This window comes from Falco rusticolus, chromosome 6 (assembly GCF_015220075.1).
Source record: "Falco rusticolus isolate bFalRus1 chromosome 6, bFalRus1.pri, whole genome shotgun sequence".
NCBI lineage: Eukaryota > Metazoa > Chordata > Aves > Falconiformes > Falconidae > Falco > Falco rusticolus.
Window position 1 is genome coordinate 85,497,892 of NC_051192.1, and position 19,658 is coordinate 85,517,549.

Sequence of the window (19,658 nt, forward strand, 5' to 3'; positions counted from 1 at the left end):
TTTTCTTTGTTCAACGATTTCCTGACTTGATGGTCTCCTTATCTCCTTCAGGTGCCCACCTTATCTTTTCTAATTATTCAGAGTTCACAAACAGAGCACCACCGAGAGCATTGTACCAAACTCATACTGACTAATTTTTTATATTTTTTTTAAGACCTTGTTCTGTTTCACATGTAACTTTGAAAAGCTTGTTGTAAGAGTTCTGCATGACTTTGTAAAACACTTTATCCTTTCTTCGCCTTCTGTGTAACAGATCAGGGAGCTGCATTGTGCATGTTTGGAAAACCAAGTGTGGGAGACAGAGGAGTATGAGTCATCTCTTCAGCTAGCAAGGTAACTTTTTTCCATTTTGTTTTAATACCACTGTATACATGGAGAATATCAGTCATCAGTTATTCTGGAACTTAAAGCTGAGGATATTACCTGTTGACAGCTAGTTGTGGGGTTATTTGCAAGTGTAAATGACTGCTCTTTTCATTTTGTCTTTCTTCTGTTTTCCATGAAACTCAACCAGGTTCTAATATCTCTTATGCCCTGAGTAATTGTGCTGAAAGCACTGAGATTACTGTGTGTGAATGAGAACATCAGTTGGATTTTGTCTTTTAAACTATGATTGTGTTAGATATTATCAACCAAATTATTAGTTTTAGTTGGCCTAAATTTTAATCTGTTGTGGAAATTAGAATCTGTTCCAAATGAGTAGCTGAGGCCTTTCTTGGTTTTTTTATTTTACCACTTTCCCCCTGTCTCCTTTGTCTTAACAGTTTGTACAGGGACTGAGTTTATTTTTTGTGTTACTGTGAGCTTAGGACTTTAGGAGAGCCTACACTTGGCGTTGTCTGTCAGTGTTTTAAATGGAAAAGTCATCTAAAGCAATTTTCTTAACAGACAACGGTTTTAATTGCAGTGTTGCAGCTACAGATTTTTAAACGCACTTTGTCATGGCAGGTGGCTGTTTCCTGATAGCTGCATTCATTCAGATAATACCTTGGTTCTGCCACACAAGGAGCTGATGCAACCCTGTTACTGTAACCGCCTCTTCAGGAGTCTATGAGGTTGTGAGGTTTGATACGTGTGACAGTAAAATTGTGTAGAAAAAACATGATAGTGGTAGGTGGAGGATAACCTAGGCTCATATACACAAGGAGACATACTCTTCAAGCTGTATCTTTGCCACACTGAGTGGCTCTTATGCATCGCCACTGCGCTATGTTCTTTACCCTCGTCCCTTTGAAAGGATTACATGCTTGATTTGTCATTTCTAGTCTTTCCTTAATCCTTCTCTGACTTCTGAATCTTGACAGCACTCAATCACATACCAACCCTTGCCCACAAATGCGTCGTTTTGCTTTCCTATACTGTCTATTCTTTAATTTCTAATAACTTTGACCATTTTTTTCTCTACTTTTTCTCCTCCAATGTTTAATTGTCTTTCTTCCACTCTGTATTCATCTGCCTCTTCTTCTATCTCAAAATTGATGCTGCCATCAGATTATTGCTTGCTCCCCTGTTATTTTTATCTGTTTATCTCCCTCCTCTTTTTCCTCTGGTCCTGGTTCCCACTCTAGGACCTTCTGATAGAAATACAGTGATCATAGTCGTTACTTTCATAGCTAATTTTTTTTTTTCCATCCAAGAATTCTGTCATTTTTTTCTAACAAAAGTCCTTCAACACTATTCCTTCAGATACTTGGGATTCTAGCTGTGATGATTATTTTTTCAGTTTTTAGCTTTAACTCTCTTTTCCATTTTACACATACTTCCTCTTGTCTCTGCTTTTTCTGCATAGAATCTTGCTGCTGTCTTTTAGAAGAAAATGATAAAATGTGATCTTTCCCCTTCTACTCACAATCTTCTGTTTTTTTCCCCCTTTGCTGAGATGTGGAAGTTACTCACCATTCCTTAATATCTCTGCCTTCCCAGGGGCCACATCACCATTGTATATCCTTAAGTTCATGCTTTCCCATCCCTTATCCTTCTTTTCAGTGTTTTTCTGGAGTCCATCTTTTTTTTCATTGTATTTAGAAAGTGAAAAGTAGAAAAGCTTTTGATCAGTTTTTCTCAATTTCTAACAAAGTCTCTCTTTTGCCTTTCATGAATTATGTTTGGATGGGGGGGGGTGTCAGCTGTTGCATTAAGTTCCTTTTGTGGTTGCTTGGTTGTTTCTCTGGTTCAGCCTTTGCTTGGACTGGCTTTTATCCTTTCTGCTAAAAGTGCGCTTGCCAAAGGTGGTGTTTCAGATGATTTAACTTTAGTAATCTAGACAATAGTTATTCTACGTTAATCTAGTTGTCTAAAGTCCAAAAAAATATCTTGGGGAGACAGGGAGAGTATGTGAGCTTTAGTTCATATTGGACTAATTCAATCAGAAGACAGATAAGATTAAGAGATGTTGGAGAGTGTATCACTTGGTTGGTTATGGGGAGCTAACTGGCTGGGATATCTGGTCAAGCTTTTACTGGGCAAATCTCTGAGAGCTGTCTGGCCTATTGTCTTCTGTCTAAATACTGTACTATGGTTTTGTCTGCTAATCACTGATGCCATTTGTCACATACTGCTTGTCAGTCCGGCTCTTCCCTGACTTGTCATTTTGTTGTTGACCAATGACTGTTATCACTTCTTCAGATGTTCCCCACTTTCAGAAGGATTCTGAAGAGCATTCAGAAGTTTTTTTATGGACTTCATCCTGGCGTCCTTCCTTCTCTTTCATAACTTGTCTCTGAATAATCAGAGACAGACAGATTTATTTACTGTTTTTTGGATGATCTGAGAGCTTGCTTTCTGCTGTAAACCTTTCTTTTAACCAAATTAAAATCTTAACCCCACTCTTTGATACCAGGCATACCTTGTAGTAATCTCAAGACCAAAAGGTTGAAAAGGATCCTTTACTGTTTCCTGACATGTGATAACCATCCTCTGGGCTGTTCTTTGGACCCTGTAATCTTATTGTTTTCCTAAATAAATTTTTCTAGAACTTGCAGTTTCTTTTTGAATAATATTATTAAATAAACTGTTCTTTCACATTCACAGATCTCCAGACCTGGTTATCCTCTCTCCATCTTAGGTGTTTCATTATTGCAGTGTTTTGTCTGGCCTGCAAAAAGGCTATCTTGTTTACGCATTATATTCTGTAAGACAGTTTCAAAATGTTTTCTACCCTTCTGTGTGGTCTAGGTCACCATTTCTGTTAACTCCTGATGCTTTTCTGTACAAAATAAGTGTATCTCGAGGCAACACCTGACTTGGAAAAAATCTATAACCCTGAGTCAGATAAACCAAAGTTTCAAATTCTAGCCTTTACAAGCATTGGACTTGATGATCTTAAAGGTCTTTTCCAACCTAAATGATTCTGTAATTCTGTGATTTAATGTCAACTGCCAGTTGGAAACCAGAGCTCGAATTGCAATTGCCCCTCCAGACATCCATAAAGCTTTCCCAGCCTCTTTTAAATTCCTCCTTGAATCTCTTATTAATCAGTGTTTAGGTACTGATATGGAGACACTGTGCCTGACACACTGATCGTTATCATTTGATTCTTTTGTCATGTTCCCTTTTCTTTTTGGCTGTGTTTTTTGTGTCTTCTAAAATCCTTAAACCATTAGCACTTTTGCTTTGTATTTTTGTATTTGCACCTTTTTTTTTTCTTTTCTTTTTTTTTTTTTTTTTTTTTGTAGAAGACAAAGCAAAACGCCAAGAATAGGCGGGGTGGGGATTCTAGTAACATGGTTATTACAAATCTGTGATTGTTCAGAACCAGAGTGTTTAGCAATGGGAACCTCTCGCACTGCATGAAAAAAGTTACATGCATGTGTAATGATATTGGCTTGATGCATTGACTGTAATTCTGGATTTCATGTATGGATATTTGCAAGAACTTGCTTTGATATCTTTATAATAAAGATTTTGAGCGGTGCTTGGTGACATTTATAAAATGCCCTAATATATAATTAAAAGTAAGTAAATGCTAGACTGGATGTTGGGCTAGATGATCTCAAGAGGTCCCTTCCAGCCTAAATTATTCTGGGATTCTAGTGGTGGTTAGGTTTATAGCAATTAAATACAAAAACCAGCAATTCAGATCTTGTTTTGAGAATCATTCTGAATCATAGAGAGTAATAGATTTTGTGGGTGTGTGAATACATACTAATATGATATTTTTTTTACCATTTCATTTACCATTCTTGGGAATGAGTTATGAACACTACTATAGGGGGTTTTTGCTATTTTTAATGACTCACAGGTTAAAAAATTGTAACTCTATCCAGCAGGTGTGTTTGAGTAGAATATCAGAAAAACTTTCATTATCACTTCTGCAGGTAAATGTGAAGGACATCTATCCAAATTAATTTATTTCTTTCTGTAAATGACAGCAAGGAAAAGATTTGACTTTACTGCAGGATTGAATGCTTGAAATCTTGGAGGTTTTCTCTTTTAAAAGAAGTTTTTAAAATTAGTATTCAACTTTTTTCAACTAAGAATGTTGAAAGCTGTTTCTTCATTCTGCATTTCAACTTCAGCCAACAATTGTCTTTTAGGATGTTGAATAAGTCTGATTTGGTAACCATGCTTCAACAATGTGTGGAAATTTTTGTGTCATCTTCTGGAAAGGAGTTTGATAAGACAGTAGAGAAGTTGAAGGAGTTCTTGACCCAGTTTCAGGAACTAGAAGGTGGGTGTGTACCATCATACATTCCGTTGCAGATTATGTGAAAGCTGTTCTATAATCTGACCAATGGGTATAATTTTCCCCGGTGATATCCTGTCATTGTATCAAACAATCAGACTTTTCAGGATTCTTTTTTTAAATACATGCACAGAATTAGGAAATGTTTATATTCTTTATTGGTATGTGGTTCATGCTTTTTATAGTACGGAAGAGTGATGTAAGATAAGAAATTGGACAGAGCAGCAAACATTGCTTACTAGATCTGTCATACATATATTTTGAGCAGTTTACCAGATGTTGCAATCATTAAAAACATGTAACAAATAAAAGCAGATATTGAAATAAAAATAGGAGCAGACTTCCTTATAACATGGTATTTAATCCAAATGTATATAAAGTTATTTCACCTGCACATTCAGTTAAATTTGTGTAAGAGCTAGGACACCAGGCACCAGTTGTCAGGGCTCTGCTGACATGCTGTAACTTCTCAGGCCCATATATTGATTGTTCATGGTAGAAGACTTACTTGAAAGTTTAGTAAGGCAAGTGAGTAGCAGCCTTCCATCTTTCAGGTTAACAGAAACTCTTGGTATTCCTTATTCTGGAATAGGAGTAGGTGATCACTTAGAAAAAGCTGTAAATGTCACTGAAGGTAGCAGCGCTGAAGAATCTGAACTACGATGGAAAACCTGAAGGTTCATCTAGTTTGGAAAAAAAAAACTGAAGCAAAAGGCTTTTAAGCAGTTGGATTTTTACGCAGAGAGAAGAAATAAATAAAAAACAACAACTCTGTGCATTCAGGAACATGCAGAACTGCAAAACAAAAAAGGCATTATTTATTTTCACTTATGATGTGAAGATGTTTTTAAAGCAGAGAAAGTCTAATGAACCCATGAATGATCTTGGTTTGTTTTCAAATTGGATTTAAGCTACAATGAAAAAGTGAGAAGGGAAAGTTAAGATAAATTTTACATTAATAGGTTGCAAATTTAGGTGATTCCTTCCCATAAGTTTCTGTGATTGTGTTCATCTTTAGCAGGAGTTTTCAGAAGTCTGCCAAAAATGTTATGTACCTGCATCTCCCACAGAGCCCTTAGAGTGAAAGGATAGCCCCACATTTTTTACCCTGGTTTGGTTTTTTTTTTTCCTCTTAACAACAAAAAAGTTCATCTTCCCGAATGTCTAATGAACTGGAAAAAATAAAACCATTAAACTTGAGGAATAAAATACCCTTATGGTTCTGTCTATTTTGAGCTGAAGGGTTTAATAAAAAATAGCTCAAAATACATCAGCTAATAGTGGAGAGAGGAAGTTCTCTCTGTTTTGAAGCTTTCAACAAAAATACAGATGTCTCCATGGCACTGGAAAAGACCAACTCATTCTATGTAGGTCACCAAAAAACTTTTGTGTATCATGATTGTTACTGCTGATAGGTGCTTTACCTGTGATCTGTAGGTGGAATCTCCTCTTATTACCATCTTCATAAGTAAGGCAAGAAGTCTAGTTACCTTCTGTTTTGATTTTGATTATCACTTATCCTGGCACTGATAGTGCTTTGGGAGGCTTTGCTGCTTTGCTTTAACTTAAAAATTACTAATTACTGGTGCAATTGATCAACAAACTAAATGGCTATGAAAAAAAATTGTGGAAAATTAAGATGAGAATAAAACTGGATAACGAAATACTTTACCATGCTTTTGGTTTGCTGCTGTGATTGCAGTTTCTGGATTAAGTAGGGAGTATTCGTTTCTTTCTTAGTATTTTTTTTTATATGAGAAAAAAAAATAGGCAACGTGTAACTTTCTGAACACTCCTGTAGCATGAGTATTATCTAGTACTGATCTGTCCAATTTACAAATGTTGAGAAGATGACCTAGGATGACATAAGCAGAATTCAGGTGATTTGCAAGGCTTGTGCTGAATCTTTGCTCAGGGCTGAATTGTTTTGTTTACTTAATTACCGTTGGTTAAGCTGCACTGCAGACACCTTTGTTAACAATCTTTTGCAAGGTGCAAGCGTGTCAAAAGCTGTCGGTGTTTGCATGTATGTGAATAAGTAACTGAACACTTTGTGTTGAACAAGTTTGCTTGGGTTAGGGGGTTTATATAGGTAGTCAGGAAGAGTTTACTCCACATACCAAACACTAGTTTTGTTCTAGTAGCAGAAGCTTTCGAAGAAGATGTGTCTGTATCATCAGAAAAGGAGCTTCAGAAGAAGACGGACCTTTACCATCTTCAGAAGGTTAGGCCTGTGTAGGCTTTACTGACTAGTTCCTGAACTGAATCTTTTAAGATGTAATTGTCCATGGTTGGTTCTTCCCAGCTTGCTGGAGCTCTGAGTAAAGGTTGTGTATAAGTAACTTTTCTTAAATGTGAATGAAATAAGTACCAACTATGTATGTCAGGCCCACCTGACACATAGAAAATATCTACCATAAACTAAAATTTTTAAATGCAAATTAGAGGTTTTCTTCTTATTTAACTTGTAAATTACACATTCTGCCTAAAACATATTTCTTGGGAATTTCCCAAACTCCTACCAGTTTGAGAGCTGAATACACTGGCCTAAATAAAAATAACTGCACGGTCAAACTTTCAAACATCATCAGTGAATACATGCCAGCAAAAATTAATTATACATGTTAAACATATAGATTGTGTTCTCCAGAGAGTAACTACCTCCCATGTAGTTTTATGCACCACTTTTTTTTAAAGACTTTGTTGGAGTTGAAGGAATCAAGGCGGTCTAAGAAACTGACAAAGTTTGAAATGCTTCGTTTTGAAGTTGTTGACTATATAGACAGTCTTGTAAGGTGAGCTTTCCTGTTTTATATTCCTGCATTAGTTTACACCGTAAGTTGCAACAGAAATTTTGCTAACGTGTTAATCTTGTTGAAGTTGTGTCTTGGTCCCTGTGGTATGAAGTACACTTTTTTTTCCTTCCTATTCCTTCTTTGATGAGGGCTCTAAAAATAATTTAAAAAATAAAATCTCTTTTCCATAGATTAGTAGAAGTAATTGGCATATGAATTGACTAACTTATTTTGGCTACAGGAAAAGCTGAGGGAAGACTGGGTATATGTGGCAAAATAAAGAGTTTTTACCCTAATCTTTGCTGATCTGTTCTACTTATGAAACTGTATAGATGTCAAGTGTGATATCCTGTGCATTTTGTTAACTGTTTTGGTGAGCCAAGGCATAGCAGATAGGATTTTGTAGGCAGCTCTAGCAGAAAACGTGAAAGGCTTGAAGTGGGGAAGAGATGAAGGTACTTGTTAATTATAGAGCCTTGGAGGTAGGGGGAGGCAGAGAAGTTAACAAAAATATGACTGTGCCAAGAGAAAAGCTTCAAATATGAAGACAAATATGAGCAGAGACCCGTCACGAGACCTTGAGGTGGATAAGCAAGATCTGTGGAGTACGTGACTGGTGTTAGCATTTCAGCTGCTGCCCTTATTTTTGAAGTTGTCTTGGCCCAGCTAAATCTACATTAAATCCATTAGGCGTCAAGGTGATAATAACTGACTTCCCTGTTTAAAAAGTTGGTTTCAGCACTGCTGATTTTTTCAGAGATTTGTCAGGACTGGTTGGGAAATATACCTCCTTGTAGTCTTTGACTGCAGTAGATTTCTGTTTTTTCCCTTAAGATAAAGCTTGTATCTCCCCTCCTTCCCCCATACCTCATGTTGTGTTTTTTTTTCAGAAATTACCTTGTTCCTGCAGACCACAAGACTCTGTATGAGGTAGTGTATTTCAACACAGCCAGTGTTCTCCGTGGGCACTTGAATGCTGCCCCAAGGACTGCACTTCATACAGCCTTAAATAACCCGTACTGCTACCTGAAGGTAAGAAACAAGCAAGTTGTTTGTGGTGCTGGAGTAGTTTCTGGAGGCTACACATAAGGATGATGTGTAAAGCTTAGTTTTGCTGTTTCATGAAGCTTGGCACGCATACAGTTGTTTTGCAGAGGACCAACAAGTTAAGTGTTGATAAGCAACCTGGGGACTTTGCAAAGAGCTAGGGAAGCTGTCTGGCTGAAAGGAAGAGGCTAATTACGGAAAGAATTCTAGATAGGGAATCCCTTTTCGAGAGCCTGTTTTAGTCACGATCTTTACTTTCTCCTGTAGATGTAGCAGAAAAATCATTGTGTCCTCCGTTACAAATGGGATGACTGTCCATGGGGAAAAACACAGTTTCTGTGGCTCTTTCCAGACACTTTCTTTACAGGGCTGGTGCCTAATCCTCACTGTATTTGCTGTATAAAGTGAAGGCTCTGTTCAGGTAGAGTGATGACATTAACAATAGCTTAAATACAGCATATTTAAAGAAGTCCTTTGTTTTTCTTTTTACATTTATTTTATTATCGGTATTGTGTATTGACATCCTGTCTTTTCCAAGTCGAAAAAAAGGATTGTCATTGATTCTGTTGGTTAACCCAGCCCCTTTTCCACTTCTTTCATAAATCAAATGGACAGCATGATCAGAAGAAAGAACACGTGAACATACATTTCTTTATTTTGTCTTGATTATAGATGCTACTTGGAGTTACACTCATGGACTAACATTTCCCTTAAAAATGTGAATACAGTTTTTAAGAAAACATTGGGTGTAGCTGTGTCGGAGTGATTATATGTTACTTGAGTCAAAACCAGCACTTATCAGAAATCATGCCTGATAATGATCAGTCTTTGAAATCCACATCGCAGTTGTATTGGGCTTGTTGGCACTGTGCTTGTATTTGAATGAGGGTTGTCAGTTTTGCTGTGTGCAGGAGTTACTTCTAAAACCACTTTAAGAGCTTATTTGTAAAAACAGTAGTTAGCAAGTGGGTTACCATTAAAGAGACCTAATATGAACGTCAGTAATTTATGTTTTTAGAAAACCTGTAAAAATGCAGAGCTAGCAAAATCTACCTACTGATTTGTTTAATAAGTATTCTTTTGATGAGTTGACAGGATTTAGAGCCCTCTGTCATCCTGTACTTTGGTCTTTGAGATACTTTTAACATATTGCCGATGTTTTCTAAGTAGATTGTGAAGGTTTGGCATAGTTTCTAACAACAGTAGTTTCTTAACTCAGTGCTGGCTGGGTACCTTGCTTAGCATTCTAATCCGTGTGAGTCTAAGAGATATTTCTTTCTTGATTGTGTCCATGACTTCTGCATGGCTTGTACTTTCCTGGGCCATGACCAGAGCAAAGTTCTCTAGAGCTGTTCCTTCCAGAAGGCTAGAACAGGATCTGCTTCTGTGGAGTTCCAGCAAATGATACGTGATGCATTTCTTACAGAATCCAGTCCTGTTATTTATTTAGCAAAATGTGAACCAAGGATTATATGTCCTGGGGGGAAAAAAGTCCACAAAAAAAAAGTGTAGTTCTATTTTCACTGATCCCTTGAAAATTCAACAAGTTGTAACTTTGAATACCAGCAAGGCACTGCTTACTATTGTGTCAGCACAAGGAAATCTGAACATGGATCTTCCTGGGGTTTAGAGAGTCATGCAAGTTTTGTTCTTGACCTTAGGTAAGAAGGGTGGTTTTTCATGTAGATCCTAAGGAATGAGCCCTGTTACCCATGAAGATACTTTGATTGCTCAGAAACAAAACCCCTTGAGCTGCAATTGAGCTCCTGTATCAGGGAAAGGGGATAGTAGCGTTTGGTCCTTGGGAAAGATAGCAACATTGATTCTAGAGCAAGGTATGAGTCTGGCCTCTGGGGCAGGGTCAAGCCAGAGAAACCCCATCCACAGTGTTCTGGGTGGTTCCCGCTCCCATACTCCTCCCTTTCTGAAACAGCACCTCAGTGCTGTACAGGTGGTTTCACAACTGGCTGCTCGTTCTAGGGCAGCTTCCTGCTAGTCAGCCTAGTTATTTCCTCTTGCGGACAGCACGTGTGCTGCCGCCTCAGGAAACTGAGGTTTCTCTGCACGCAGCTGCAGCTCCCTCCCACTCTGCTGTAAAGACTTGGTGGCCTAGTTATCACAAGTGAGACTGAATTCCTTCAGATGCTGGCAGAGACCCTGCAGTGCCAGTCAGTAATATCTTTCTTGACCCATTCTCGGCGCTTGTGTGTGGTCCAGCTCTTCATTTCTAGAGGTGAACCTGTTGCAGGAGAGTGCAGTTGCTCTAGAAGTTGCATCCCCTCTTGGCTGTGGTTATTCTTCTGGCCTTACAGTTAGGAAATCAATGCAGAGTATCCAGCAATGCCAGAGTTGGCACATGGGTGAGAGGTAGGAAGCCATAGTTAGATGAAGTAGCAGAAGGGAAAAGAGAAAGCTGTAGGGTTATCCCTCTGGGCAGTGGTGAGCCAGTCGATCAGCCAGAAGGTGTAACTTCACCTATGCTGGTTAGTAACACTGTAGTGTTTGAAACCATTGTGGTATGCTCCTGAGTTATAGTCTGGTAAATTAACGTCTGGATTGTAACATTTAGCCGTTTCTGGACACCATCTGGACTGAACCTAATGTCTGCAGCTTGTGTGTTCCATGTACAGAATAAACACACTTGAAAATTGTTAGGCTTTCTGGAAATTGTGAAATGTCTCGTAAGTGCTGCTGTCCAGACTGAATCTGAGTCTCACAAATTACAGGGATGGAGGTCCATGAAAGGTAAGCTGGAGATTCTTGAGCAAAATTATTTGCCCAACCTTCTTTCCTATCTTTAAAAGCATTTATTTATGAAGGTAACCTTGCTAGGACTTTATAGGCTTTCCAAAAGTAACTTGTGTATTTTACTAGCATATAAAAGCATTTTTAGCAAAAGTTCCCGTGACCTGAAATGATCAATCAGTGGCTGTTTTCATGTTAAAAGACCTGGTTCTTGGAGTGCAGAAAACTGAAAACAGAAAAAAAAATCATGAACTGATACAAAATGTTGTAAATTTCTGCAGCTCTACAGAGACTTTTGCTTCTGGCTCAAGTGGCTTTTTTACTTCTCAAGTAAATGGTTCAGTGCTGATGAACTGAATTTCCTGACAGAATAGTTTGAGAAATCAGACTTTTGCCTTCATAGGTGCTGAGTGTCAAGCCAGAGAGAAATGATTATTTCAAAGATAAAACTGAGATGAGAGAAGCAATTTTGCTTCTTAGTACATCTGAATAGATACTGAGACTTCCTCTTTCCTTTCATGGAGGTGGCAGGGGACTGGACACTTTTCTACCTAGTGCAGTCTGAGGCAAATCGGGACCAGTTTCTTTTCTTGAATCCAGATAATTTCTCTCTGATATGTAAATAGAACTAGCAAAAGAACTGGGGGGAAGCCTAATCAGATAATCACTCATTAGAGACTGCGTAAGTACACAAAGTTTTAGAAGGAACATCAGGTGTGAAGTAGCTGGGTGGTTTTTTTGTTGGGGTTTTTTAATGGTATGTTTTCTTACTTTTCTGGGGTTTTTTTTCTTTGTACTGTCAACTTGCATTACACACAAACAGTAAACATTTGGTTACAATACCTACCATGTGAACTTCCTGAGAGAATGTTTTATCTAGCCCTTAAAACTGTTGAAGATTAAAAACCTTTGGTGTTTGGTTTTTTTTTCATCAGAATCAAGCTTTGAAAAGTGATGGAGGAAGCATTTCTAATAAAGCCCCTGACATATGCGTAGCATATAAGCTTCATTTGGAGTGTGGCAGATTGATTAATCTCGTTGATTGGTTAGAGGTATGTGACAATGCAAACAGTGCCTTTACCTGCTTTCAGTATTCTGATTTTATCTTTTTGCTGTGTGTCTGCTTTTCTTTAGTGCCCCTTTTGACAGCTTAAATCGCTGCATACCTCAGTCCTTCCTGTGTGAGAACGCAAGGTAACTCCAATTACCATCCCAGAGTCTTCCTCTGACTACTGTGAATCATTTCTTTCCAGCATTATTCCTCTGTGATGAAAATCTTTCGCATCTGCTTTTGTTTTATGCTTGGCACAGATCAGATTCTATGCTTCACAAAGTTACCTCCACTCCCCCGCCCCCCCCCCCCCCAGCTTTGTCTTTAGGTATTCTGTGACACTTTTAAGGAAACAAGCAAGTGCTGCTGCTTGGCAAGTGTGGGGCTTCGGGAGAGAATGCTTGTGCTAGGGAAGAGCAGAGGTCCTTTAGCTTGGTACCCTGTTTCATACTGTGACCAAAAGCAGAACTTGTATTAATAATGATACAGTCTCCAAATACTCCCTACCGAACAATCACGTTCTAGTCCTGAAGTTTTTTAAACTGGAATGGCTCCTCTGTATTTTGTAAACCTACCTGGATTACATTACCAGTATAACTCCTAGCAACCACAGCATCCTCTGGCAAGAAATTCTGTAGCTTCACTACATGCAGCGCAGAGGCTGCTCCATTGACTTGTTCTGTTTGCTCTTGGCTTGTTTCTGTATTGGAAATGAGCGTGGACAGAAGATTCCTACCCTGCCTCTTGCTGTCCCTCAATTTTATGGATTTCTTGAAAGCCAGCTTACCTCCTCCTTTTTTTCTGGAACGTTTAAGCAGTCTCACTTTGAGAATGTTTTTCAGTTCTGTGTTTTTTCTGAGAATGGGTCAGGGATCAGAACTGTATTGGGATTTAAAATGCAGGCCCACAAGTTCATAGTGATGTCTTTCATCCTGGATTACTGCCGTGGTAGTATGTGACCTTGCTCGCTCTTTTGATTGCCGATGAACTGACATTCTCATGGATGTCCAGATCATTACAAGATCTCATTCCTCCCAAGTGATAGTCATCAGCTCACAGCTCATTATTTTATATGCAGCTGGGTGTCTATGAAATTTGTTAAATCTGGGCTGCTTTTCCCTTTCTAGGCTTTCTCAACTGTGGTGATGGCAGTTGAGGGACCAAAGGCAGATACAGCTTCCTCAGACCAGGTGGACCATATTATCTAGTATCCTTTCTCATTCCTCTTAAAGTTTGACATTCAAATGCTTACAGGATTAATGAACCAGGACTTTTAAAGTACAGCTTCATGCGCTGATACCTAATTCCAGAAAAACAAGATGACTAGTCTATAGACAGCTTTAATGTACTGACAATATCACAGAAATAGATCAGCTAAAGCAGTGGGGCTGGGGCTGGTGAGGTGACAGCAGCTTTTCTCCATAGGAGCTGTTTGGGTCTGAAATGGAACCAACAGGCTGTATAACAAGCTGAAATTATTCTGCTTGGTTAAATCATTTGAGAGTTGGTACAGCTGCTGTATTGGGGGAGAGCATTACTGGGGAACAGACGAGAGGATAGCTGTGACCTAGAGAGCAGATGGAGAAGTAGGGACAGTAGATATTTAAAGGATGAGCACTGAAACCAAAACTCATGGCTACAAACAGCAGTGCTGCCATAGAGAAAAGATGAATGGTGGTACAAAAGGAGGCTTTAACTACAGGAAGAGTATATGCTTTAATATCTTTCCTTTAGTATAAGCATCTTTGTAGGTTTTCAGCTTCTCTTGGCAGTGGAAAAAGGAGCGCATCCTTCATTGGCACATTGTTTGTGTGTAGCAAAAGAAATACGGGTTTGACTGAAGGTTTCTGCTTCTGTAGGCAAATCATGCTCTGCCCTTATTTCCAACGATTTCAGTGTGCAATAGGACATTTTGTGTAATCTGTGCTTATCATAACTTAGAAGTCTTCCCCTCCTGGAGAGATCGGTGTCTCCATCAGTATGCGCAATAAAAAGTGTACTCAATTTCCTTTACTGAAATGTTCAGTGCTCGTTTTATTCAAGCTGTTTCTGAACTGATATTCTTAGGTTTCATCAAGCCTAGCAAGCAGAAAACTGACCACGTGGCAAGGTTGACATGGGGAGGCTGTTAATGTGCCACTTGGGCCTTAATAAACCTGTTCTTTCTAACATTGTGCAGTGGCTGTGTTCCCACTAAACTAGTTGTGGCTAACTTTGCACACCGAGTCAAAGTCAACGATGACTGAATGTTGTGAAATACATTCCGAGTGCCTGGATAGGCTTGAATAGCAGTGTTGGTTTTTAATACGCATCCTCCCTGTGTAATGTACTGCTCTGTTAATGCTCATGTTCCAAATACTGTAATGTTGTGCCAGTTTTAGTCATCTTTTATGTGTGATATTTAACACTGTACTGATAGAATTCAGGCTAGCAAGCCAAAAGGACAACAGAGGCTGTGTAAGCTACAGGAGTGATGAAGCAGTATTATTAACTTGCTTATAAGCTGATAGGGTTTGAGTCATCATTATAAAATGCCTTCCACATCCTTGAGCTACAGATTTAAAAATAAATAAAACCAGTATGCTAAAAAAGACAACAAGCTTCCATGTTCAGCCTCTGCTGCGTATGTTTCAAACCCAAACTGGTTGTAACTCTGAGAACTCCTTGAGGAGGAGAAAGGAACGGGATAATTTTCAAGTTAGAATCTTTGCTCTTTGAGAACAGCAAAAGCAAACTGTTTAAATCCTTGTATTTTTCTAGTGAAGTTGATTAGTACTTGCTGACTCTTGCTGTCAGGGAGATTTGTGTCAGCACAGACTAAATGCGAACATGGCACTCACTCATGCTGGAGAAAGGTAGTAAAACCCACACCTAAAGTACACACAGTAGCTTTTTTCTTTTTGCTGAGGATTTGTACTGTACACCAGCAAAGGAAACAGCTGTGTGAAAAATAACAGCTACTGGCGAGCATTAAACCACTGCTCATCTGACAGATCTTTAGTCCAAGAACCTTCTCAGCCCTTTGGCCCTGTGCAGTAAGCAAGCCCAGCGTGCACTCTCGCTCTTCTGCCAGCACAGAGCAGTGTTGACACCTGCCTGCAGGTCACCAGTGCTGTCCTCTTTGTGGGCACTGGACTGGAACAGCTCACAGCTGCTGCTGATTTGGTGAGGCTAGACCCGAAGGCTGCTGTTCCCCACCTAGAGTCAGTCGTACATCAGTGCCTGACGCTAACGAGCTGTGCAGAAGCACTGGAAAACCATGGTCACTGCTGGGGTTCTGGGCCCCAGGGAAGCGAGAAAAAACCTACGCCTGACTCCAGGTATCAGAGTAACATCGGCATGTCCTAACCGGCCCGGTCTGTCGTCTTTAGCACTCAGAAGGCCACGCTGCAGATCTTGCTGCACTAAGCTTCAACTTCCCTCAGACCTGGTTTAGGGAGCAAAAGGCTTTATGCTGACGTCAGCGTCCCATGTTTTCCAACCATGGAAAAAGCCTTAGAAATCAATGGGGGAAAAACCGTTTCCCTCCAGAACAGCACGCACGGCTGCCCTGGCCCGAGGACCATGACATGCATTTCAGCAGTATAAGCGGAGACTTCAGGTCAGTCTTAGCACCTAGGAAAGGGCTGGAGTTCAGAGAAAAGGATATAGACTTCATCCCTCCCAGCCTGCTTAGGAGTTGAATGGTGATTACTTAAAGACTGTATTTACTGCCAAAAAAACTCCCAGACTTCCTCGGTGGACCAAGAGGATTACACACTTCGCTTTTGAGGCAGTTGAGTGCTGCTCTTGGTGCATGAGTTCAGCTGTCACTGGAATCCAAATGCTCCCACTCAGCTGCACTGGCACTTCAGCCTACTCAAACCAACTGAAAACAATAGCCGGGAGCGCTGACGACTGAATCACTTGCATAAGCCGGGTCTGTACCAGCAGTGGGGAAGTCCTACTACAAGTTACCGGGCTGTTTGCTGAGGAATGTACACCAGGGAGGTCAGGCTTGGTTTAGATGCCCTCAGAGAGGGCAGGAGTCACGCGTTCTCCACTTGCTCTGTTGCAGAGACACAGAACGCTTCCTGCTGCACCTGAAGGTGGGCCCGGCTGCCAATGCTGCCAGGCAAATGAGTAGTTTATCGGCCTTTATACCAAACATGCAACTTGGGAAACGTAACAAATGAAAATTCGGTGCAAGAATTTTTAGGATCTCAGCAGAGCAACTGCCCAAGTTCCTCTTTTCCACCAAGACGCAGTGGTAAACGGGATCCACTGTTCTTCACTCCTGAGACCAAGCTAGGGGCCCGGTATCACAGTGCCCTTTATAAGTAAGGCTTTCAAGTAGCGAGAGGAAATTGAGGAATCTGGGGGGCGAGGGGGGATGCCGAACAGGCCTCCTCTGTCCTGCCCCGAGACTCACCCATTTATCTCACAAAACCTTGATGAAAGGGAGCAACCGCACAGCCACCTGTCTGGCTGATGTGCAAGAGGACACAGAGCCAGGCACTCCGCACAGCTGTCCTCTGCCCACCTCGCCTCCCCTCCCCTCACCCAAGGCACGGCAGGCCCACACCATCCACCTTCCACATCTTTGGAGGGGAAAAATACTTGGGAATAAAGAGAAGCAAGCCTCAACAGTGCGTGGTTTTTAATCCCCTGAAGTGCAGGCAACATGACATTAAAAACCAGAAAAATTCATAATGGCTGTTTCTTCCCTTAGTAACATAAATTTTGAAGCTTAAAATCATGTTTGTTACGCTATACACAGTTTCTCAGGATCAAATTTTTAATTCAGTATTTGGCACTTCAGACTAAGATGTATGGAGGAAAAATCCTTGACTGAAATTATATAGAAAGTACTGTGTAATTTCATTTTCTTCAGCAAGGAGGGCAGGAAGGTTGGACAGTTAAAAACAAACTGAATTGGTCAGAAATTTAATTTAGTTTGCAGTTTTTTTCAGAGGCTGGACTTTGCAGTTGGGAGTCCTAGGTGCTTGGAAGGAGCTTAACATCACTAAATTCTGAACCAACATCGGCAACAGCAGAGATCCTACAGCTATCAGAAAGGACCTTGTGCTTTTTCCTCCTCCAATGAAATTCTGTTGCTAGGGGTCTAGTAACACCAGGCTTTCTCTTAGCAGATAATCTGGCTATATAGTAGGAATTTTACATTTGGCACCTCTCATACAATTTATTTTAATACTTTTTGTTGTAAATATTCCAAGCTCACCCTCACATACCTTAGCTGAAATACGCACGGGAGATTTCAACTGCAAATATTACGTAATTTTACAATGTTGGTTTCGAGAACTGTCTGCACAGTAATAACATGTTCTGCAGATACTCCAGGAAACCTCTGTCTGCAGTGTTCACTGAAAGCAACTGGGAGGGAAAAAAGCCCGTGTTTGCATCACGGTACTAGCTCTGAAACCTTGAACAGAGTCTCCCATCTCTGAACTGGTTACTGGTTTGTATTCTTCAACAGCTACCATCTTTCAACAAACTACTGCCAAAATCAGACCTGAAGTAAGGTAACTTGTTTGAATAGTTTACCGTTTTGCAGATAATGTTCTCCAACAACACCTCTTTACACTGCCGCACTACTGGTTTCAAACACCAACTTTTCATTTATCTTGGTACTACAACAGCAGTAAAATACGAGAATAATCCAGGTGCCTCTAAAAGCCAAACGCTCATCCTCACATTTTTCATCTCAGAGAATGGCTTCCAAGGCAAAGGTCACAAGACTGGTTAACAACAAGAGCATAAACTCTGTAATACTTTACCAGCCTCGTTTTTTTCGTCCCCACTGTGGAATCACAGAGCAAACTCCTTCCCAATTCCCAACTCGGGAACGGAGAGAGCTTTCACAAGTTTCTAACCAGAATCTGCTAATGGTCTTGCTGTTCAGGAGTACGCAGGCAGTTCTCAAGCATCAGCTCACAAGATTGCTTCAACCTCCTTCCTTTTCCCCCTTGAAAAGTGCTGAATAATCTTAATGGTTATATGCTTTCACATCTAGACAAAAAACCAAACACGCAATCGGGACGTACATGCTGCTTTGTAAGTACACAGTAACTGAGATCTGCTTGAAAAGAATTTACACATCACTGCCTTAGAAACAGGTTAACCGAGATCTTTGGTATCACTCTGAATTTGCAATTAACTGCCCTCAGCTTGCTTGGCTTTTGGATAGACTGCAGTTACATACAGATGGCAAAAATATTCTCTTATGTGTCCACCACAAAATGTAGCAGCAAGAATCGAGCAGTTACTCATTCTTACCCATTTCTACCTGAAAGCCTTTGAAAAGGCCCTCCAAAGCAGGTTTGTTTTTAAGTACTGGCCTGCTCCTCACAGCACCCCATTTTTTTCAACAGCAGCCAAGCAGCCAACCATTTTCCCACTGAAGATTAAGTCACCTGTTGGAACAAGCCATTCATGTGAAATTCATGACATAAGGTATTGGCACAGAGATGAGGAAAAGGAGCCAGTTTAAAGTCAAGTCTAAAGACAGAACAAGCAGCAGGTTAAAAAATTAAAAATTTTAAAGAATGAATCTTTGTTTTCAAAACAGGCACAAATTAAGTGTGCAGAATACCACACCTGTGATGCATAGCACCCACGGTGGCATTACATTTAATCTGCCAGGAGACTGCGCATTATGCATTAATTTGGAGCAGCACAGGAGTGGCTGGGAGCTAACATGATGTCACTTATTTATAGTAACTCCTAACATCCCAAAGGAAATAGTAAGAACAGTGATGATGTATTTTGGGATGCTGGAATTTGGGTAGTGGTCCACCTGTAAGTAGTGGTTTTCCTACCCAAGGCAAATTAACAATAAAGAGATCAAAAAATGAGCAGCAGGAAGGAGAGGGACTGAGAACCCTGAGGCAGACAACAGAAATCGCAGTCCCGGTAGCTTTGGTTTTATCTTCCGTAACATGAGACCCAAGAGGGGAGTCTAGCAGAGCTTTCCCATTTCGGAGGTTCTGAAAATACAGTTAAAAGAACCCAAATATTTAGCTAAGACAGGTTTCAGGAAGGAGAAGAAAGAATTACAGGGGTCCTCCAACTTTTTAAAACAGGGGGGTGGTGTGCGGATGAAGTGGCAGGCAGTCATCTGCGGCTGCGGGGGGAGGGGGGGGGGGGCGGCAGGGGGGGGTCTGTAAATGCTGGGGGACAGACTGAGGACCCTGGGGGGTCAGATTGAGGACCCTGGGGGGCCATATCTGGCCCACAGGCTGTAGTTTGAGGACCCCTGGAATTACATGGTTGGTGGTGATGTGCCTAATTCTGAACCTGTAATCTCACTACGAAGTCAGTAAAAATTCACCCAGAG

General features: G+C 40.3%; 1 protein-coding gene and 1 long non-coding RNA gene across 8 annotated transcripts in view; one reads left to right on the plus strand and one right to left on the minus strand.

Moving 5' to 3' along the window:
* ORC3 (origin recognition complex subunit 3) overlaps positions 1-19,658 on the plus strand; it is a 52,309-nt gene that overhangs the window by 23,035 nt on the left and 9,616 nt on the right. For 2 of the 7 annotated variants that reach the window (XM_037391046.1, XM_037391044.1), the window contains exons 13-18: positions 254-333; positions 4,536-4,669; positions 6,826-6,908; positions 7,382-7,479; positions 8,370-8,511; positions 12,207-12,323. In XM_037391046.1, coding sequence (XP_037246943.1) covers positions 254-333; positions 4,536-4,669; positions 6,826-6,908; positions 7,382-7,479; positions 8,370-8,511; positions 12,207-12,323 — 654 coding nt within the window. Of the gene's footprint in view, positions 1-253; positions 334-4,535; positions 4,670-6,825; positions 6,909-7,381; positions 7,480-8,369; positions 8,512-12,206; positions 12,466-13,449; positions 13,530-14,348; positions 14,916-18,696; positions 19,416-19,658 lie in introns of those variants that run through there. The other 5 variants (XM_037391040.1, XM_037391041.1, XM_037391042.1 and 2 more) reach the window with 5 other exon arrangements.
* Positions 4,820-8,454, minus strand: LOC119149617. The gene is made up of 2 exons (XR_005104783.1): positions 8,377-8,454; positions 4,820-5,367 (listed from the first exon to the last, which is right to left on the minus strand). It is a non-coding gene; the product is annotated as an uncharacterized LOC119149617 (long non-coding RNA).